Source organism: Zootoca vivipara, chromosome 16 (genome assembly GCF_963506605.1).
Source record: "Zootoca vivipara chromosome 16, rZooViv1.1, whole genome shotgun sequence".
Taxonomy (NCBI): Eukaryota; Metazoa; Chordata; class Lepidosauria; order Squamata; family Lacertidae; genus Zootoca; species Zootoca vivipara.
The window spans coordinates 8556658-8579952 of record NC_083291.1 but is presented as its reverse complement, the minus strand read 5'-3'; the positions used below and the strand labels follow the sequence as shown (position 1 = coordinate 8579952).

Sequence of the window (23295 nt, the reverse complement as noted above, 5' to 3'; positions counted from 1 at the left end):
GAAGAGTCCTGTGAAGCTCTACATACTTCCAAGAAAGCTGATCAAATGAACTTTTCATTCCTATTCTATAGAACAAGGGTTGTTGTTGTTGTTGTTTAGTCATTTAGTCATGTCCGACTCTTCGTGACCCCATGAGCACGCCAGGCACTCCTGTCTTCCACTGCCTCCTGCAGTTTGGTCAGACTCATGTTGGTAGCTTCAAGAGCACTGTCCAACAAGGGTAGGGAATCTTTTTGGATCTGTGGATCAGAAACTTATCAGGCTTGCAGTTTCCCAATATCAGGTGTTTTTGTGCATCAAAGTCCTAATGCTGGGACTTCAAAGCACCTCACTAAAATGGGGAGAGAGAAAATATTTGATTTTACAGGGGTTTCAATGCAGATCCCTTCCAGATTACAAGGGGTTTGCATGGAACCCCCTGCTAAAATGAAGTCCTCCCTTCGTTTTAGCAAGGAGTTGAATGCGAATCCCTTTCATGTATCAGGAAGGGGTTTGCATTCAATCCTGCCAAATTTAGCAGGACTTATTCCCCCTGCCTATCAGCTGACATAACCCACCCATCAGAATTATGTCAGCTGATCAACTAGTGGACATGGTGCTGAAAAAGCAGCCTTGCAGTCCAAACTGGCCTGCAAACCGGAGGTTCCCCACCCTTGCTATAGGCCAATACATAAGCAAAAAACAATGTGCACACACACACACTAATACATGCATAATGTTACATGCTTTCAAATATGAGATAAGACCAAAACATCCATAGCATAAGTAATTTTTTATATTTTACTAAAAGATTATAACTGCTTGTGCACATGCAAAACACATTCTGACAGCTCTTGAAAATTGTGATCAGCATGTTTTTTTGTAAAAAATTAAACCACAGAGCATTGGTACCCAATTTGGACTACACCTCCCATTATCCTTGACCATTCACCATGCTGGATGGAGCCGATGGGAGTTGGAGTGCCTGAACATTTGGAGGGCCGTACATAGGCTACCCGTTACATAGAGTTTGGCATTTCGTAAGGCAGATCTCCCCCTGCCCCCTCTTTTGCTCTAAGATTTTCCGGCTAAACGTAACAAACTTAACTGCTTAGGGCTTAGTTTGTTCCTTTTGAAGGAACAGTGCTTGGCAACTCAGACAAGGAAAGGCTTAGATAACCCAGAGATTCCTTATCAGCTGTACTGTTCATGCTGTGTTTGGGACTCAGCGCTATAGAAATGAGTTAGGGAGGGAAGCAAAATGCACATCAGTTATTATCACCATGCCACCAAGCTCAGCTCTGCAAGATCAAAGAGACTTTCCTACTCTTTAAAAATTCTAATCCTTCAGTTTAAGTCATGCACACCACAACAGTGATGGTTGGGGGGGGGGGAATCAAAACAAGCATTTAATAATAGAATCCTAGAATAATGAGCTAGATAAGAGAAATGTGGGTTGCTTGGTTGACCTTGGTGGTTCTGACAAAAATGTATACGTACCAATTTCACATACAAATAAAAGACAAATTAATTCCTTTATCTAATTTAGTTAACAAAGCAATACTGCGGACTGATCACTCTTGATTGAACTTAAATGTCAGTGAGCTTTGTTGTATAGAGTTAGAAGAAAAAATCTTTCTTTTTGAAATTCGTTAACAAAAGGGGCATCAGATATTTTTGTCTTTGCAGGTTTAGTGGGTTTAAGGGATGTTATTATCACAGATACAAAAGACGCTTTTCCTCTTTTAATAAAACACACCTTAATTGTGGGATTTAAATTGGCCACTTTTGAAGAAAATTGTAATAAAGCCACATTCCTGAGTCATGGATTTCAGCCTCAAGCATGTTGTAGGGAAGTCAGCAACAAAGGTGATTGGAGAACCCCTGGGAGTATCATGGATCATGTGATCCTGGTGTCAGCTTTTCGCCTGGTGATGTTGTGTCTATGTAGCATCCTTTCAGAGAATGAAAGAAAGCCCTTTACTCTGCACTTTTCCCAGTCTCTTAAACACATACAGTGGACACTTGGGTCAGGGGCATCGCAATAGGGGGTGGGGTGCCCCAGGCTCTACTCTGTGGGGGGCAGCGTGGCGACCCCTCTCCACCTTGACCGATAGCTGCCGCTACCATGGCAGCGGCGCGACCACCATCGCAGAGGCCCTGGTGTTGCTGGCCTCGTCCCTCACTTCTTCCTGGTGGGGCAGAGGCAAGGGGCAGGCCAGAGAGCAGCGGCAGCCACTGAAGCCCCTCGCCGCTCCGCCTCCGCCTGAGTAGGAAGAAGCACAAAGCGGGCGGCAAGCCTATCCATAGCGCGCTTTGTGCTTCTTCCTACTCAGGTGGAGATGGAGCATCGAGGGGCGTCTCCACTGACGCCCCTCGCTGCTCTGCCTGAGCAGGAAGAAGCACAAAGCGCACTACAGAGCGGGTTGCCAGCAGCGGTGCTCCAGCCCCCGGATCCGAGGATCCCTATGCTAGAGCGGCGGCACCAGCAACCCACTCCATAGCTCGCTTTGTGCTTCTTCCTGCTCAGACGGAGCGACGAGGGGCGTCAGCGAGCTACGGAGCGGGTTGCCGGCGGTGCCGCTCTAGCATCAGGATCCTCAGATCCGGGCGCTGGAGCACCGCCCCTGGCAACCTGCTCCGTAGTGCGATGGACGCCCTGCCCCCCGGCGGGGTGCCTACAGGTTTGTCGCCCCAGGCAGCCAGAAGGCTAGCGACACCACTGACTTGGGTTGCAAACGTGATCCATGCGGGAGGCACGTTCGCAACCCACTGCATTCACAACCCGCAACACTGCATCTGTGCATGTGCGGGTTGCGATTCGGCGCTTCTGCGCATGTGCAAAGTGTGATTTAGTGTTTCTGCACATGCACGAGCGCTGAAACCCGAAAGTAACCCATTCCAGGACTTCCGGGTTTGGTGCGGTGCGCAACCCGAAAACACGCAACCTGAAGCGGCCATAACCTGAGGTATGACTGTATTTTCACCCCTTGCCAAGATTTTCATGGAACTGAATCTCATGAAAGATTCAAAAATGCCCAGTGCTCAGGGCACCAAATACATGCCCTGAGCTCAGGAAGCAATTGTTGCAGTGTCGGACAACAGCAGTAGTGTGAATCAAATATTTCAATCTCTTTAGGTTTTATTTGGTTAATTGGAGTAAAACCCGCAATGTGTGGTAAGGTGGAAAATACACTCGGTGATAACCAATTAGTGTAAAACTAAATCCTTAGTGGGATGGAAACAATGTTCCTGCGGATAATAGCTTCACTGAGGCACAGGAAACTGAGGTGGTGCTCCAGAAACCTGCTAAAGGGCAGGAAACTGCAAGAAGGAAGCAGCTGAAGGGAATGACTCATGGTTTCAGTTGTCTCTGTACTCATGCACAGAGTATGGGAAACAAGCAAGACCAATCTGAGCTCTTAATATAGGGTAGCAAATAGGACCTAATAGACACTACTGAAACCTAGTAGGATGAGACTCCTGACTGGAATGTAGAAATGGAGGGGTATGATCTGTTAAGAAGGAGTCGACCAAACAGGAAGGGAAGGGGACGAGTTGTATTATATGTAAAGGATGTGTACACTTGTGAAGAAATCCACAACATAAAAGGCAGATTGAGAGTACACGGGTAAAAAATGTAGGAGACCTTACTGTGAGTATCTGCTATAAACCATAGCTGCCAAGTTTCCCCTTTTCTCGCGAGGAAGCCTATTCAGCATAAGGGAAAATCCCTGTAAAAAAGGGATAACTTGGCAGCTATGTATAAACCCCACAAGCCAGGCTGAAGACTTGGATGATCCCTTGCTACAGCAGATTACCAAACACTCAAAAAGGACCCAATTTTAGTATATGTGCTGCCGAAGCAAGCATGATAACAGAGTGGGAGACACTTATGATAGAGTACTTGCAACTACGGTAGCAAAACTGATGGGAAGAGTTAGAGGAGTTTCAAATCAGAAAATATATGGAGAATGGAGAATATTTAAGGAATATTAAGACTATATTGTACAAATAATACCATACTAGCAGAATTTGAATGATACCTGTAAGTAAAAAAATGTAATAGGTATCTTTTTGGATTATATGAAAATAATATGATATAACATAAATCTGTGTGAGAAAACAATGACAGTATAAACAGTATAATGAGAACGGTTGGAAGTTTTATATCCATAATTTTTATTTAATTGTTATTTGAGAAGATGCAGTTTCTTTTTGTATACAGTTTTTTTCTTTCTTTTCTTCATTTTTACTTTCCTTTCCTTTCCTTCTTTGTTTCCGCTGTAAATGATCTGTATTTTAAACCAATAAAGATTATTAAAACAACAATAACAACACTCAAAAAGGAGAGATAAAGTAGTCATGGGAGACTTCAACTAGCACAATATCTGTTGGAATTCAAACTCTGCCAAGAATGAAAGGTCCAGCAAACTCCTCCATTGCCTCGCTGACAATTTCATTTCGCAGAAGCTGGAAGAAACAACAAGGGGACTTGGTCCTCACCGACAGGGAGAAACTGATCAACCAAGAAGTATTGAGACCCTTGGGAGGAAGTGATCATGTCCTCTTAGGTTTCTTGATACAAAGGCAAGGGAAACCTGAGTGTAGTCAGACATGCACTCTACACTTTAAGAAGGCCAATTTCAAAAAGCTCAAGGAACTACTGCGTGAAATCGCATGGTCAGAAATACTCAAAGAGAATGGAGTCCAATGTGGATGGGAGTTCCTTAAAGGTGAAATATTGAAGGCACAAATGTTTAGAGAGCTTACAGAGGAGCTGAGATTTAAGTATAAGAAATGGAAGACAGTGGAAATCACAAAGGAATAGTATACCGTACACAGGTAGTGCACGTCCCACCCCTGCGTGCGGCACGCCCGCCCCCCACGCCCGCCCCTGCGCACAGTTGCAGGGTGAATGTCAGGTGGGCTACAGCTCAGAAAATAATTTTTAAAAAGTTTTTTTCAACTATGTTTAAAGCAAGAAGAAGAAGAAGCAAATAGGAGAAGATGGAGAAATGCTATTGGGTGACTACTCAACACCCACTTTGCCTCTGTCTTCACCTGAAAGGACAGCAGTGCCCAATCTGGTGTTAAAAGAATAAATGATAAAAGGCGGGAGCTGCAGCCCAATATAGGGGAAAGGGTGGTAAAGGAATACCTAGCTACTTTAAATGAATTCAAATCTCCAGGGCTTGATGAGCTTCACTGGAGGGTACTAAAGGAGTTTATGGATATCAAAGGCTCTGTCTATAATCTTTGAGAATTCTTGGAGAACACAGGAGGTCCCTGTGGAGGTTGTCTCCATCTTCAAAGGGTGGGGGAGAAGTCCTAGGTAACTACCAACCGGTCAGCTTGACATCAATACCAGGAAAGGTCCTCAAACAAGTTAGCTAAACAGTTGGTCTTTAAGCACTTAGAAAAAGATTCAGTGATTACTAAGACCAGGCGCGTAGGAAGGTAGGGGCGGTGGGGGCAGTGCTTCCCAAGCGGCGCGATCCCAGGGGCACCATCGCGGCTGCCCGTCCCGCCCCCAAAACGCACGTCCCGCCCCAAAATGCGTGACGTGCCCCTGCACACGGCGCGCCCTGCCCCCAAAACGCATGCCCCGCCCCTGCGCACAATGTGCCCCGCCGCCAAAACGTGCACCCCGACCCACCCCCAGAACGCGCACCACATCCCTGGGGGCACCGCACCTACTCTCCGCCCCCGGTGGTGGAGCATGAAGCTCTGCCGCTGACTAAGATCCAGCATGAGTTTCTGGAAAACAAGTCATGCCAGGCAAATCTCTCTCTCTCTCTCTCTCTCTCTCTCTCTCTCTCTCTCTCTCTCTCTCTCTCTCTGACAGTGTTACAAGGGAAATGCTGTGGACATAGTGTAACTTGATCTCAGTATGGCATTTGACAAAGTCTGCCATGGTATTCTTGCAGAGAAGCTGGTAAAATGTGGGCTGGGTGAGATTACTGTTAGGCGTATTTGTAGCTGCTTGACTGACCAAATGCAAAGAGTGCTTACTGTTGGTTCCTCTTCATCCTGGAAAAATTCTACAGTTTTCTACATCCTTCCAATTCTACAGTTCCGTGATTCTATGACTCACTGTCACTTGCAAGCAAAGGGCTTTCCCCCATAGTACTTCCATAGTGTTGGGAGCTGCTTCTTTGTGACATGATTCAACAGTAGTCCCATGAGCTACTGCATGCTTGAATGGGGTGAATTTCATGGAACTTTCCAACCCAGATCTCACCACAGGGAAACGACTCTCACGAGACTGAGCTATCTTGAGGAGGGGACCTGGTTATCAAAAAATACCCTGAAAATTAACAGAACCAGCATGTATGTTAGGAAGCAGTAGTGCTTTTTTTGTAATGTGGGGAAGAAGAAAAACTGCTCATGGTGGTCAATTTTTACACCCACAGCACAATTTTTATACCCACTTGTATCAAGTTATGAGCCCCTTGCTTTTTCCTTTCCCTTTTTTGTTTTTACTGAAAAACGCACTGGAAAGCAGGATCCATTGCAATGCATGATGTATGTTGCCATGACAGTATGTCAAGAAATGTCATACTGTAATGTTTCTATCGCTTACACGTATCTTGTGTTTTGTTTTTCCTTCCCCCTAGTGCTGGAGTTGGCAGGACCGGCTGTTTCATTGTAATAGATGCCATGCTAGAGAGAATAAAGCATGAAAAGACTGTAGATATTTATGGCCACGTAACACTAATGAGAGCCCAGAGGAATTATATGGTTCAGACGGAGGACCAATACATCTTTATCCACGATGCACTGCTTGAAGCAGTGACGTGTGGAAATACCGAAGTGCCGGCCAGGAACCTGTATGCATATATTCAGAAGCTGACACAGATAGAAGCAGGAGAGAATGTCACAGGGATGGAACTGGAATTTAAGGTACTTTGTATAATGGGGGTTTCCCCGTGCGGTTTTACAGTGGAAACTGTTTTATTGGGGTGGGGTGGGGGAAATTAGACTTGATTCCAAATGGGTTCATGTGGTTTGGTAGATTTCCCCTATGAAGATTAGCAACAGTCTAAATTCTAGTCGTTCTGCTAGGGGGTATGCGGAATATACCTTTGTAAGTTTGTTTTCTAAAGAGTTAGCGTTGCATTAAAGCAGGGTTTGGAAACATGCATTTCTTGCATGTGAGATTCAACAAACAATTGGACAAGGACATAAGAATGCCCCCTACAGGATCAGAGCAAAGGCCTGTTTAGTCCAGCGTTCTATTCTCACAATGGCTAACCAGATTCCTGTTTGAAGCCCACAGCTTGCAATAGCCCCCTCTCACTCCCCAACCCCAGCAAAGGGTGCTCGGGAGCATACCTCCTGAAGCTAGTACATATCCACATTGGATGGTAGCATTTGACATTTCCTTATTCTCCATTCATTTCTCTAACCCCCCTTTCAAAGCCTTCCAAGTTAGGAACACCACAGCATCTTGCGATAGCATGTTCCATAGTTTAAAAATGTGCCGCGTGAAGGAGCGATAGGAAATTATCTGTATAAGAAGGTTTGGTCCAATACAATTGCAAAAATCATGCTCTTTCTCTCTTTCCACAGCGGCTAGCCAGCTCTAAAGCTCACACTTCAAGATTCATCAGTGCCAATCTTCCATGTAATAAATTTAAAAATCGCCTTGTTAATATTATGCCATATGAATCCACAAGGATATGTTTGCAGCCTATTCGAGGGGTAGAAGGGTCTGATTATATCAATGCCAGCTTTATCGATGGATACAGGTACTAAAAGGCAGGGTTTTTCTGTGTGGTAAAAAACCCCTCTTCTTTACAAATTCTGTAAGTTTTTATCGACCGACAGAAGTGGGTCAATTTCAGTGGGTATGCTCTAACATAGGTGGACACAACCCAATGTGCTATGCAGCTGTTTCTTCTTGCTATTGTGGCAGCCTCTGTAGTCCTCTTGAGCTTGCCGATTGGAAGGTCGGCAGTTTGAATCCCAGCAACGAAGTAAGCTCCCGTTGCTCTGTCCCAGCTCCTGCCAACCTAGCAGTTCGAAAGCATGCCAGTGCAAGTAGATAAATAGGTACTGCTGCGGCGGGAAGGTAAACGGCGTTTCTGTGCACTCTGGTTTCCGTCACAGTGTTCCATTGCTCCAGAAGCAGTTTAGTCATGATGGCAACATGACCCAGAAAGCAGCCTGTGGACAGACGCCGTGAGCATCGCAACCCCACAGTTGCCTTTGACTGGACTTAACCGTCTAGGAGTCCTTGACCCTTTACCTTACCTTACCTGTACCAGTCAGCAAAGTCAAATGTCTGTTCTCATAGGAAGAGTCTGTATTTCTGTGCGTTGCATTTCAGCATTGCTCCCTTTTCAGTAAGGCTAATACTGTTGGAGAAAAGAGATATGCTGTGCCTAGATCTTCTCCCATCCCTGCCAGAGCAATGTAGATGGAGCAGGCACTGCAAAGGGTTCCCTGTCACAAAGGGGAAATACAGAAAGAGCCTTTCCCTAAAACTGCTGTCATGTAGAGTTTTACTTGATTATCATGTGTCCGCTTCTGAAAATGGGAAGTCACAGCAATAACAGATTGATTTTCCTATAATACATGTTAAGATACTAACATATGGACGTTTCAGTTCGCTGTTCTCAAACGCTGGCAGTGAAGCAGCAAACAGATGGTACAGAAATGCAGCAAAGTTACAAACAGTAGGACTCCAGCAGCTGGTTATTTAAGATACTATACAGATACTACTATACAGATACGGGACGCAGGTGGCACTGTGGGTTAAACCACAGAGTCTAGGGCTTGCTGATCAGAAGGTCGGCGGTTCGAATTCCTGTGACGGGGTGAGCTCCTGTTGCTCGGTCCCAGCTCCTGCAGTTCGAAAGCATGTCAAAGTGCAAGTAGATAAATAGGTACCACTACAGCGGGAAGGTAAACGGCGTTTCCGTGTGCTGCTCTTGTTTGCCAGAAGCAGCTTAGTCATGCTGGCCACATGACCTGGAAGCTGTACACCGGCTCCCTCGGCCAATAATGCGAGATGAGCGCCGCAACCCCAGAGTTGTTCACGACTGGACCTAATGGTCAGGGGTCCCTTTACCTTTACCTTACAGATACTAAATGTGTGGCCTGAGCCTTTGAGGGTGAATAGCAGATTTCTACTTGTAGAAGGGGAAAGTGGGGCCATGTTTCTTGGCAGCTTTTAAGAAAATGAACTAGCCTGCCACATTCCCACCTTTGTTCACGACTTCAAAACTTTTCCCTATACTTTTGCGTCATTAACAAAACAAAAAAGTGCTTTGGAGCCATAAGTCATGAGCTCAATAGACTGTATGACAGCCAGCCTTGAATGCAAAAATGGAGCTTTACCACTAAGTGTTTCCTAAGTGCTTTTTGCAGCTCACAAAATTGAGCTATTAGAGTTGCATTAAAATTTAAATAAGATAAAGCCATAAATCACAATATTAACAGTGCAATTTCTTCCACAAACTTCCAAAAAACAAAACAATGCTATCGTTTGATTAAACAATCTTTAATATGTTTTTAATGTGCTTACGATCAATAATTTACATCTGTACATGGCTTAGAGATGATGGTTCAGCAGAATGTTTATATTCAACAAGAGAGTCTTTGACTTCCTTGGATTGGTAAATGTTTGCCCTTCTATTTCAAACTTAGGCAACAAAAAGCCTATATCGCTACACAGGGACCTTTGGCAGAAACAACAGAAGATTTCTGGAGAATGCTTTGGGAGCACAATTCAACCATCGTAGTCATGCTTACTAAACTACGAGAAATGGGCAGAGTAAGTATGTGGCACATTTCCAGACAGTCAATGTCAAAAATTGGTTTGGCATAGGATGTGCAGCAAGAGCAAGCGATTCGAAAGAGCAATTACTTACACTGGACCAACTATTATTGATATATAGGGAATAGTCTTCGCTAGGCATAATGGAAAGGAAGCTAATCCTCAAGGACACACATAATAAAAACGTATGGATGTATGTAACTAGCATGTCTTCATATACATACAACATCAACATATGATCTGGGTAGCTCCCAATCATGTCAAGAATATATGCTAAGGTTTATAGAGAGCGGTAGTTCTTAAACATTGTTTCTGGGTTCCGGGTTCCTCAATGAAAAAATTTATAATGGAGGGTGACTTCTCTTGAAAAGCACCTAGCCAATGACTAGAGAGCTGCAATATAGTTGAGGGGCTTGTTGGATATGTTCTGAAGTGTTGAGTCAACACATAGGGTCAACTAGTCCAAGCCCCTGTGGCTTAGTTCTCACAAACATCAGATGAGGTGCCTGTCTTTTGTCTTAACAGCATCACTTCTTTAGTCTGCAGGCGAAGGCTTACATTCTGGAATGCTTCCCCATGAACATTCATGTATTCCTAAAACTAGGCATGGCAGGGAAAAGGCTAGGGTGGAACATTTCTGTGTGCAGGTCAACTGAAAATAAATAATTGAAGGAGCATTCAGTCTTAGAAGTGGTGCAATCCAGACAAAGGTTTACCACCTCAACATCTGATGTTTGTGAGAACTAGGTCCCAGTATTCTCTGCAAGACGCTGGGATTTTAGGAGTGCCATTTAAGGATTCTTTGCTTTTGTTATGCCTACCCTCAAAAATCCTACCACTTTCAGAACATAGAAAACAAATATTCAAGTACAGCAACATCTCCTAGTTCTATGAGTTAAGACCAGGTGGATCTCTTTTGTCAAAGGAATCAGAAAGTTATGGCCAAGTTGCCACCAGCTCTGGAAATTCAACAGGCTGTCAACCAGGCTGAAATTTAGGTCATTGGTACAAAGTGGCAGGAGCTGGCTCTTTCCAAAATATTTAAAATCTGTAGCCGAGGGATCATCCAAAGGAAACTCTTTCAACTATAGGTCTGAGAAAGTCAACAAATAATTCACATCATTTTGCAATGCTAATAAATCTCTACAAGATTTGTGTAAATATTAACTCTTCTATACATGGCTGGAGAAAAGATTAGTAGTTCTGCAACTGGCTGGGAAATATTCGAGTGCTTTTCAAAAGAACATTGCTTTGTTTTCAGAAGACTTTGGTTCTATATCAAAATGTTTTGTTTTGCTATATTGGTATCAGTGTCAATACTCTAAAATTAAGAGTTTCTTGTCTAAATAAAATTCTAAGAACTTTAGCATGTGTGTACACACACACACACACACAGAGAGAGAGAGAGAGAGAGAGGTGTTTCATCCACTATGTAAGAGTTATGTGAAGTAAAGATCCCAAGCCACTTAGCTGTAGAGATGCAATGATTTGTTATTTGAAAAGCTATATGTATTTTTAGCTAGATGATTTGAAAAGCAAACACAGTATTATATATTAAATATAGATGGATGATAACTTTTAAGCCAGTCTTGTAATAATTTAATTTTAAGTCTTTTTTTTAATAAAAAAAGCTCAGTACCTATTTTCCTGTCTCTTGCAGTTCTGGCAGAAGATTCACAACCTTAAACTGTATTTGATGATCATGTTGCTTCCTCAGACATTTGCCAGACAAATGAATCCATTATCAAAAAGAGCAATATGATACACTCATAAAACATGCACATTGTTATTTGGACACACCCAAAATCCTAGGGGCTCTTCAGACTTTTGCAACCCACGAGTTTCTTTGCATTTTACAAAAGCACTGCATTTCTGGCCTTCGGGGTTGTTGTTAAAAAGTTAGCTCCTTAAGAGCTAACCCTAATGGGTGTTAACGTTGGGATGGGAGCAGCAGGGAAATCTAGGTGCTTCACATACATTCGTTAGTTTTAGTGTACAGCACAATCAGGAGGGAAGAGTCTTGGAGACAAGTGGGGAAAGAATTTAGATGAATGCAGTCATAGGGCAATGGTGTTCAGGAGCTATCAGAAGAGACAAGATAAAAGAGGAAGGGAGCTGTGAACACGAAGAACAAAATGGGCAGCAGCTAGAAAGAATCGTTTCAAGCAAACCCGGTAAAGGCAGAATGAGGGTGAGAAGTGAAGATACATAGGCTGGTGCGGTTCAAGTACTTGAGCTTGTTAATTAATGGCAGAGCTGTGACTAGCGGCAGCTTTGAGGGACAAGGGAGAACTGGGAGCAGATGCTGGATGAAGAGAGTGGGGAGGGTGGGCTTTTGCTTGGTTGTCCTGGCACCAGTGGCGGAGGAAGAGGGGGCGGTAGGGACGGGTCGCCCTGAGTGTCACCAATGAGCGGGGTGACAAAATGCCAGGCGGCACTCACCGTGGGGCCTGCAGTGCGCCCGAGACACGTGTCTGCTGGGAGAGACGCGGTGGCTCCGGCGTGTGCCCCTAACGGTCCGCCCACTGCCTCCCCCCCCAGCTGTAGGGCAGCTGTGTGGGAGGAGGCAAGCAGACCCCCCGAGGCTCCGCACCCAAGAGGCTTCCTCCGCCATTGCCTGGCACATTTCACTGTGCAAGCCTGTGCATGTCGATTCAGAAGCAAGTCCTCTCGTTTTCAAGGGGGGCTAACTCCCAGTAAATGTTCGACCTTCGATAACTACCATTTTTTTGTGTGTATAACAACCCCTCTATTTTGGGGGACTTCAAATTAATAAAATGGGGGGAGGATGGCCCATAGTTGTTGAGCTTTTTTAAGGGGGAGGTGAAGGAAATTGCTCACCCAATGAAGTACGCTGCCACTCGCATGCGCCGCTAAAGCCACCTATCGTGCGTCCCCTCGCCGCCAGAAGTCGCCCATAGCCCGCCCTATTGCCACAGCGACACCCAGTCATCAACAGCCCTTGCCGCAGCCACCAATAACATGTCAACAAGCTGCTGACAATCTCAGGCTAGCGATACAAACCTATCACAAGTCCGTCCCCCAGTGCACTATCCGTGTATAAGACGACCCCCAATTTCTAACAGTTTTTTAAATTTTTAAAAACCGTCCTCTTATACACAGGAAAGTACGGTAAGTGTTATTTTTCCCAACCTCCTTGGAAGGCAGAGTGGCATAGAATTCTAAACAAATGAATTGCCTTATTTTTACCCCTTGCAGGAAAAATGCCACCAGTATTGGCCAGCAGAGCGCTCAGCCAGGTATCAGTACTTTGTGGTGGATCCCATGGCAGAATACAACATGCCGCAGTATATCCTAAGGGAGTTCAAGGTCACAGATGCCAGGGTAAGTTCCACAGAACTAGGTCCAGTTGCCTGATACTTCAACGTGATGCATATTTGCTTCCCCCACCCCTCCAGCCACATGCCAGCGCTTAGGGTTGTTTTCAACATTGTGCTAACTTACTGTAATCACTCAGGACACAACGCAACTTTCCCTCCTCCCCCGTGTCCTCCCCCTGATTTATTCTAGAGATTTCTCCACATCCCGAGCAGTTTTGGGGGGGAGGGGGACAGAGGAAGGAGAAGGGTATAGTACAACTGAGCTACCAGTAATCCTTGCACAGACAGGACAGTTTACTTGCCTCTTGTGCTTGGTTTCCTGATGTACGCAGTAACCAAACTGTGCCTTGGTCCGAGACCTGCCAGTGAATTTCAGCTTCCCATGGGAACAGAGGCCTCCTTGTTGTATTTTCCATCTATATCCACCTTGGTAACTCTGTTTTCAAGCCAACAATGGGTGCTAAAGAACTGTAATGAAAGTTACTTAAAAATATAAGTGAAGAAATATTTCACTTTGTGCAAAAAGAGAAGGAGGAGAGCAGATCTGGTTGGTTATGTATACATTTAAAAAACATTTTTCTGCCAAAGAATCCTAGAAACTGTAGTTTACCCCTCACAGAGCTGCAATTCCCAACACCTTAACAAATTTAAGTAATGGACATAAATTACTGGTTCTATTGATTGATAAATTACCGGTTCTATTGATTTGAGTGGGTCTCTTTTAAGTAAGACTGAGTCTGGATCCAACCAATGATTTTTTTGTAATGGAGCACAGTTAACTGATCAGAAGACCAAAATGCTATTCCCCTATTCCCTTACTCAATCCGCCGTCTCCCAATACTTTTTAAAGGAATTGTCTCCACTTAAGGCTTTAAATATGTTGTTGTTTTGCAGCAGCCCTTTAGGTTGTGTGAGCTGGAAGGTTAATGTGGTGTGATTTAAAAACTGCAGAGCAAATGGCATTCTTAAGGGAAGCTTGACAAGGTTTACACATTATAATTTGATTCCTGGCATAGCTTATTCCTCGGCGTTCTAATCTGTCTGCAGAGAAGAGCTACACGGCCGTGACCCTGACGGGCTAATTTTCATTTTGCATTCCTTATCTGAACAGCTGAGTCGGAGGTTCGTTGCTGATATAAGATTAACTGTATATAAACATTTTTATAGGCCTGGCTCAAGCCATTTTCAAGCTGTGATTTGTAACACTTCACACTCAATGGCAGGATAAACCCCCCTACTCGTCTCCATTTTTGGAAGCCCTGTGGCAATAACGTTGATTAGAGAAACCTAACAGAGTGTTGCGCTTACAAGGGACAAAATGTCTCTCCGTTAAAAACTCTAGCTCAGCTTCCTAAAACTCTGAGCCTTCCCTCAGCTCAAAAGGATTGCTGCTTTTGCTGCTGCTATTAAAAGTTGGCTCAAAGAAGATATACTGTGGGGATGCAGCCGCGTGGGAGAGTTCCTAGACCCAGCTTTTAAATCATAGGAAGCTCAAGTTGCAAAATCTCAAGTGCAAAACTCGAGTGCAAAATCTAATATAGTAGTTGTCATCACACTTGCTCTAGCCAGAGTTATGCTATTTTGCTTCCATTGTTACCAATGGGACAGAGAGTGGCGGAGAGCAGGCGTGCGGCCCCCGGCGTGCCGCACGTTTTGGGGGTGGGGCGCACCGCGTGCAGGGGCGGGGTGTGCATTTTGGGGCGGGGCACACCGCACACAGGGGTAGGGTGCACATTTTGGGGGCGGGGCACGCTGCACGCAGGGGTGGGGTGCACATTTTGGGGGCGGGGCAGGCAGCCGCGATGGCGCCCCTGGGATCACGCTGCCCGGGGCGCCGCGTCCCCACGGCCCCAATCTTCCTACGCTACTGGGGACAGACTTACGGCTGGCATTCAGGCTGAACCAGTATCATGCCTGCCTTTAACTTCAAATTGCAAAATACAGCCGTCCAGATATTGGCAGGCACCAGGCAATTACAACACAGTGCGGCTATATTTGCCAGTTGCACTAGTTGGTGGTGTATTTTGGTGCTGCCATTGACCTTTAAAGCCCTAAATCATTTTGGGCTTGGTTACTTGAAGTTCACCACGGCGCAGGATACTGAATCCCTACCCCAACCGCTGGAAATTCTTTTGCATCCCATTCTGGCTTTGGGCAGGGGGTGGGTCCCAGCAGACATTGGCCAAGAAGTTTTAAGCTGATTCTTTTTTTAAAAAAAAAATAAAGCTGTGAAGGCAAATATCTGTCCTTGAGTTGAATTCTGCACATTGTATATATAAAATAGGGATTGTCAGCCTATTTGGACCACTGGGAAATTTGGAATTTTGATGAAGTGACATGGGTGCCAGTTGAAACATGGCTGCTGTGGTGTTGTGGCATACCACAAAATGGCTGCCATGTTTAAAAGAGAATAAAAAGAGAGGCAACCACAAAATTGAGGGGGAAAGACACAAAAATCAGCCACCACCTTGCTCTGAAACAGGGGCGTAGCCAGGATCAAAACTAGGGGGGGGGCAAGCCATGGTCGTTCAGGGGCGGGGCCAATGCACAGAAGGGGAGGGGCCACAAAGTGGGTGGGACTAAAGGGCCAACGGGCCTGATGACATCGTGGCGGTGGCAGCAGCGGCCACCTTGTGCTTCTGGGGCTGGTAGCGTTGGCGGCTACCCTGCTTGGCTGGAGAGGACGGGAGGGTCGGGCAGGCGAGAGGGGGTGGCAGGGCGGGCGAGGGCGAGGCAAGACATGGCCGCAGCCACGACGGCTCCGAGGCGTTGCTGCATATCAGCATAATATTTCAACCATGGTTCAAGCCCCACCTTAGGGAAAAAATCCTGCATTGCAGGGGGTTGGACTAGATGACCCTTGTGGTCCCTTCCGACTACAATTCTATGATTCTATTGATATATTACCATACCATATGCATCGTTCTGCTTTCTTGAATTGTCCTACTCCTAGGCATAGCATCTAACACCTAGAGGCCTAGGTGCCCCCCCCAATTACTGGTAAATACCGTATTTGAAAGAGTCATCCCCCCATGTTGATGGGCTTTCTATGTGGGGCTTATCTGCCTCCCCCCGTATTTTATTAAGGATGGAAGAGGGAGGGAAGGAAGGAAGAAATAGAGAGAGGGATAACTCATATTTGTGGGTGCCTCTGGGTGACGCTGTGATGCTGGAACTCTGCATGTACAGGAGCCTTGTAAGCAGCTTTCTCTCTGCTTGATTTACAGCAGGCACGTCCAACAGGTAGATTGTGATCTACCAGTAGATCACTGGATGTCTGTGGTAGATCACTGGTAGGTCACTGGCACCCCTAAAAAAAGCTCACCCAAAATTTTCCTCCTCCCTCAAAAAAGTTGAACTATGACCTGAAGCCCTAAACAAAAATGGGCCTCCCTCCTAAAAGAAGCTCAACAAGTTTGACCTAAACCCCAAAAAACAGGGCTTCCCTTCCTTTAAAAAAAAACTCAACAGCTTTGACCTGAACCCCCCAAAAGGGGGTAGATCACCCCCAGTTTTAAACTCTGAGTAGATCAGAGTCTCTTGGGAGGTGGCCACCCCTGATTTACAGTATACAGATGCAGGAGGAGGGGCAGACTGGAACACCAATGCTTTTTATAAACATCACTGTGTCTGTCAAAGCTACAGCCCCCCCCTTTCTTATTCACTTCTTTTTAGCCTTGCAGAGCCACCTTATTCAAATTGAATCCTCTGAGTCTGCACCCTCATTAAATCGCCAATAGAACTCTTAATGCTCCTGAATGCCCATTAACAACTGCCACTTAAGAACAATAGGGTGAAATGGTCAGCTATCGAATCTTGCCTGGGGATATATGCTCCATTGTCTTAACTGCTTAACTACTGGTAGCCACTTTCCTTTATTTATTTGATGTGTTTTTGTTACTGCTGTGTCCCCCCCCCCCCAGCAAGCGGAGACTTAGCAGCTCTTGCTAAAGCAAAGCCCTTTCCACTTCAGTTTTTGGAGGGGAAAAGTGCTGGTTATGGTCTGTAAAATACATTAATTTTTTTGCTTCTAGGGGGGGGGCAACTGCCCCCTCCTGCCCCCCTGCCTACGCCCATGCTCTGAAAACTGGAGAAGAGACCCTCTTAAAAATATTAGGGGGGTGGGCAGGGGAAGGACTAGACTATGGGGGAAATGAACATAATATTTTAGCTGCAGTTCATTCATTTTCAACTTTGTATTCTTGTTACAAAAAAAAAAAAGCGGACCTAGGCATTCCATTGTTGCGCCCATAACCTAGGTTTAAAGTGACATTTAGCTCCCAGCTTTCGTATCTCAGTTTCTCACACTGAGCATGAAGAGGAAACAGACATTTGTGTACTGTGGATTTCCGAGGGCTTTTGCAGTTGCTATAGGAGTTACTTGTGAAAGCAATCACCTGTGAGTACCACATGACATTATATGCACAGATCTATAGGGTCAGGCTGTGCACACCTATAGGAACAGGATTCCCATCTCTCAACTTGAAAAAAGGAAACTCAATACTTCTTATTATGTCTGTGTTCACTACTTTTTTGCACACATTAAAAATGGCAACAGCAATGTAATGTTGCGAGCCGTAAACAATAACTGAAGAATCTAGATTGGTGAAAGTAGCTCTGTGTTTTGTGTGGCAATGCCCTGATCACCCCACCCCCCACACACCCCGGAATAAATAAAGACACAGGACACATTGCATAAGGTTAATGGGCGTAGAAGGCCACAACTTTCTTGATTACGGATGTAGAGAGGTATTGGCTTAGGCATTGGATCTAACCGTCTATATCCAACTCCAGTCCGCTCTGCTGGCAGTCTGTGAAGGGTTAACCACCGTTGGGTGAGCCCTGCAATGCAGATCAACTAGGAACTCACCCTGGGGTCACCGCCAGGGGGCGTGCCTTAGGCCCTCACCTACCACGGCTTCGGACATGGCAATGCCCCCGGACTCCTTAAGGGAGTACCCTTCGGCATTTTGGGGGAGGTGATGGCAGCAACCTCCCCCCCACACCTGTAACCTTTCAGAGATAATCCAATGCCTACTGCCAAAAACCAAAGTTGTGACGAGTTGCTACGAGGTAGGCGAAAACCACCAGGCCAGAGCCAAATTGCCAAGTGGGCAAATTCCTACCAGGCCCCTCAAAGGCAATGTCAAAAAACAGCCCTGCCTAAAGGGAGGGTGGGCGGGAAAAACGAAGCAGCTAGCGGTCAGGAGAAGAGAGGCCATATCCCGGCCGCGGGCTTGCTTAAATTGGAACGTCCTGATTGGATGCGCCAAGGGAGCGCCACGACCGGGAGCAAGCCAATGGGCTGGCGGGGGGGAAGCATCCATTCCCCATTCACGTGGAGTGCTCGTGGAGGCCACAATCTGCCCTCCTCCTACGGCGGAAGGGACTATTCCTACCTTCCAGTATGAATTACAGTGTAAAGTGTCACATGATTACTTCCCACTTTCTGCTTTGCACTTGAATCCTGTGTTAACGATCAGGGTCAACAAAATGGGGCAGCTGCACACGGCACTTCTATAGCAATGATATCTGTGAGAAACACTTTCTACACTGTGAACCTCTTTCAAAGGCATCTGATTTTATCTATGGAGAGATAGAAACACAGATGGTCACCTAGTTCTTAGGGTTAGACAGAGAATGGACTCAATTAACTGTTTTAATCAGACAGCTGCCCCAAGGTGTGCGTGTTTGCGTGCAATGAAAATAGCAATATTTTGTTGTTGCTTTGCCTGACCAGTGAAGACGTAACTAAAAAGCCTAAACTCCTTCGTAGCTGCAGAGGATACAATCTAAAGGTGTTAATATATTCTTGGCATTCCTTTAGTGACTGCCATAAATGAGCATCTCGTTAAATTTCAAGACAGACTGTTCGTCATGCCAGTAGTCTAAGAGCAGAGTCGATTTCTAGGCAGGTTTTGGGGTAGCTTACTGCCACCGCACAGTCTTTTTGGTGTCAGCCTTAAATAACATGCAAGTTATTAAAGCAAGATAGAAATGTCTTTTATAGATATTTGTTCTGGCCTTTCATGATATAACAGTGCTGGAATTTCTCAAAAGCTAGTAGGAATTTCTCAAAAGCTAGGTATCTGACGAAGTGTGCATGCACACGAAAGCTCATACCAAAATAAAAACTTAGTTGGTCTTTAAGGTGCTACTGAAGGAATTTTTTTATTTTGTTTCGACTCAGACCAACACGGCTACCTACCTGTAACTAGTAGACACTAAATTATTAACGCAAAACACCTTGAGAAGAGAGACATATGCAATTGATCTTTTTTTAGTTGACAAAAATTAGTACCCTGTGACGCTAAACATTTCTGCTGGCACAGTTGCTTGCAGCGAAAGTGTGACGTTAGAATAGGATTGCAATTTGTGAAGTAACTTGCTGGCATTGCAGGTTTCACAAGCTTTGCTGCATGTCCGCTTCAAGTGAATTGCTGCTATTTCCTCTTAAGTAAAAGGCACTTTTAACGAAGCAAAAGCACTCCTTGGTTCAAGAACATCTCATCAGAATGCTACAAACTGAATAACACTGTAGCTCCGGTGTCTTTTCACAATTATCCACATGACTGTACTACTTAGCCACCGAGTGCTTTAATCAGGCAAAAGAGAAGTCTCTGCTATTTAAAATATTTAAGATGAACAAGATGTGTTATAGGTCTGCGTCAGGGTAAACCAAGCCTATAATTTTTCATTGGGCATTGCTGATTTCGGTGATTGTCAACACCTCCTCCTCCTGCATACATCATTGCTGTAGGATGTACTGTGGAATTGGACAGAAAACGAAAGCCTACTCGAGGAATAGCATCAACTAAGTTATCATTTTGTTTGGGTTTATTATTTTAAGAAACCTATATTCACCTCCATGTCAAAGCAATCATAGCTGAATGCTTTGGTTGGGGTATAATTATTCCCCACCCCCACCCCTTGCCTCCGGCTTCCAAGCTGCTGTAACAGAATTCCCATAATCATTGAGGTTATTCATTGGTTTCATTCTGCAAAAAAAGTGCCGTTTTAAGGGATTGGCATCTGGCAATAGCTTCCCGTCTCCTGCTCTCCTGTACAGTTATAGCTCACAGGCACAGTGACATGGCATCTGCTGTGTTTCTCTTACCATGGCGGGAAAGTAGAGACTTTCAGGAAGTCTGAGGTATCCGGAAGGCATGAAGGTTAGCAGCAATAGCTCAATTTGTGTCACTTCTATTCAATGTCGCAGCATACACAAATTGACAACGTGCGAAAACGAGCAAGCGCAACAATTGTGATCAGGTCCTTCAGTGATGTGCACTGAGGCCTGCAAGAGTTTTGTGCTAGATGCAAAACAGTTTATTCTCTTTGTTTTCTATAATTTTTATTAAATTTTCTGTTTTACATTTTAGAATATTCATTTAGACAGCCTTAAAATATCAATGATTTCCTTTCTTCTCTTCCCATGGCTCATTTTGCATAACATAAATCCCTGCATATTTTACATAAACTAAACCAATCAGCATTCCATTATTACATCCATCAAAACTTATTTACACCGTTGAATTTATCTGAATGCTGCCAATGTTTTCAAGTGTACACAATTTCCCCCATATATCCAATAAACATTTTCCAACCTTCTTTAAACATATGTTCTCCCTGTTCTTTTATTCTACAGTGGGACCTCGACTTACAAATTTAATCCATTCTGAATGCACACTCGTAGGTCGAAAACTTCGTAAGTCGAGTTTCCCATAGGAAAAGCGGTTTCCCATAGGAATGCATTGGAAACAGAAAAATTCGTAAGTCGAGGAAACCGCATCTAGCCGCGAACGGGTTTTCCGTTCGGATGTCGGAAAAATCGTAAGCGCGCGGCCACTTTTCCCTTTCGTAAGTCGAAAACGTCAGATGTCGAGGAGCTCGTAAGTCAAGGTCCCACTGTATATGTTAGGTCTGCAAGCTGCACACATTCCATCAGTTTAAGTTGCCATTCTTCTTTAGTTGGGACCTCACTCGTTTTGGGGCTAACAAAACACCGACCACAGTAGTGGCATACATAAATAACCTTTTTTGACAGCAGCACATATACTAAAACTGGAACAATACAGAGAAGGTTAACATGGCCCCTGCGCAAAATAGTTCATTCTCTTGCAGCACTTGCAATAACCACTAGCCCAGAGAGGCTCGTCTGGTGCCGTCATTACATGTCTTTTTGTGCCGGGTGAAAACATTCCTCTTTACCCAGGTCTTTGGTCATTAAATAATTGATGGCCTGTTAAATGGGAGGGGGGCTATAATTATGATTATTTTACTATTATGTTGTGTATTATTATGCTGTGTGTTATGTTTTTATGATTAAGCTGCATAAATTATGTTCTTAATGTTGTAAACCGCTCTGAGAACTTTGGAGAAAGGGTGGTATAAAATTGAACTAATACTAATAAAAAATAATGCCTCCCCCCTCCCCAATGATAATTTCAGAAATCATAGAGCTGGGTGTCTTAATTTTGGTGTGAAATTGGTTCTGGCACATTTTATCTCTGGGTCACTGAAATGAAGACGAAGACCCAAAACTACTGCAGTTGTGGGCATGGTTAGGGGGTGAAAAATGTAAGGCAGTCTTAATCAGCCCATGTCATAAAATGCACCATCATGAACTCAATTCTTGATTTACCATTTCAGTTACAAAGGCAAAGCTCACCTTCAAACAACCAGATAGTTAAACTTTAGTAAACTGGAAGCATAGTGTTGATGGTTCTTTGTGTTTAACTCTTAGGCTGTCAACATATATCAAATGATTACCTTATGTATGTGTGGGTAGCAGGACTCAAACATTGTGTGTGCTTGTACAGACATACCTCGGTTTACGTCCGCTGCGGTTTGAGTACTTTCGGTTTGAGTACTCCGCAGACCCGGAAGTGTTTACTTCTAGGTTCTACGGAGCACGCATGTGCAGAAGCAATCTGTGCGGTCCGCGCATGCGCAGAAGCGCTCTAGTGGCACTTTGCATGTGCGTGGAAGCACCACTCGGCTTAAGTACTTTTCGGGGAGCAAATGGCTCCCCGGAACCAATTGAGTACTTAAACCGAGGTACCACTGAAATTTTTTTGGGCTTATTCACAAGACTATCTTGAATGACCTGAGTTTACACAGTGAGACAGTGAGTCAGTGTGTGTGTGTGCGTGCACGCGCAATGTACAGAGTAGGTTTTGTTCGTTCTTGTTTCTTCATTTGCTTCTGAGCAAAATAAGAAGCTACAGTGGCACATTCTGCAAATTTGCCATGGGCCATACAGTTTGGGGTGTGTATACTATGGAGGTTTAGACTGGCTCCATCACCATTTCCATGTCCTATGCATTATGCTTGAAGGGCAGCTAGCTACTACCCAGATAGGCCAGCAACTTACTAGTAGATATTAGAATACATAAATGAGCACTTGCGCTTCAAGACCCCCAAGCCACCCCCCAGGAGAATAAAGACACAAGGTCACAGATTTTAGGTTAATGTTATGGGCAAAATTTAGGCCACAACTTTATTGGTTAAAGGATGTGAGCGGTATTGGCTTAGACATTGGCATCAACAGACTATATTGGACTCCTGCCCGCCTTGCAGGGAGTCTGGAAGGGTAAACCACCCGTAGGGGGAGCTCCGCCGATGTGGATCGACTCAAGCCCCGCTGGGTTCCCACTGGGGTCGTGGCATGGCCCTAGCCCCTCCCCGGGCTTAGGACGAGATCCACACCCCCGGATTCCTTTAACGGAATACCCTTACGCATGGAGGGGCAGGTGATGGCCACATCGCTATTCCAATGCCTAACCACCAAACCTTACAAAATTGTGACAATTGCTACGAGGTAGGCGAAAGCCAAGTGGCTGGTGCCAATTTGCCAAGTGGAAAAAGTCCTACCAGGCCCCTCAATGGCGACCAACCGAAGTCCATAGCAAGGCCAGCGACCCTACCTAAAAGAGGGTGGGAGGGCGGGAGATCCGCGGCGTGAGGCTGAAAGAGAAGCTTCCAAAGTTGTACCGCAGTTTAAATTGGCCCTAGCCACACCCCCACAGTGCCCTGATTGGCCACCTGGCAAATGGTGTGGCCGGGTCACCCTCAGTGGGACGCAGGACACCTACGCCACACCACACTGAGGTGGGGACGGGACCTGGTGGCCCAAGCACAACCCGGTACTGGTTGGGATTAGAAGACATGAATGAGCACTTTCCA

The 23295-nt window shown here is 45.1% G+C and overlaps 1 protein-coding gene across 4 annotated transcripts in view; it reads left to right on the top strand.

The window, feature by feature from the left end:
- Positions 1 to 23295, top strand: part of PTPRD (protein tyrosine phosphatase receptor type D) — a 376490-nt gene that overhangs the window by 345068 nt on the left and 8127 nt on the right. For all 4 annotated transcript variants that reach the window (XM_035140530.2, XM_060268732.1, XM_035140525.2 and 1 more), the window contains 4 exons: positions 6600 to 6885; positions 7555 to 7733; positions 9637 to 9763; positions 12986 to 13111. In XM_035140530.2, the coding sequence (XP_034996421.2) occupies positions 6600 to 6885; positions 7555 to 7733; positions 9637 to 9763; positions 12986 to 13111 (718 nt within the window). The remainder of the gene's footprint in view (positions 1 to 6599; positions 6886 to 7554; positions 7734 to 9636; positions 9764 to 12985; positions 13112 to 23295) is intronic.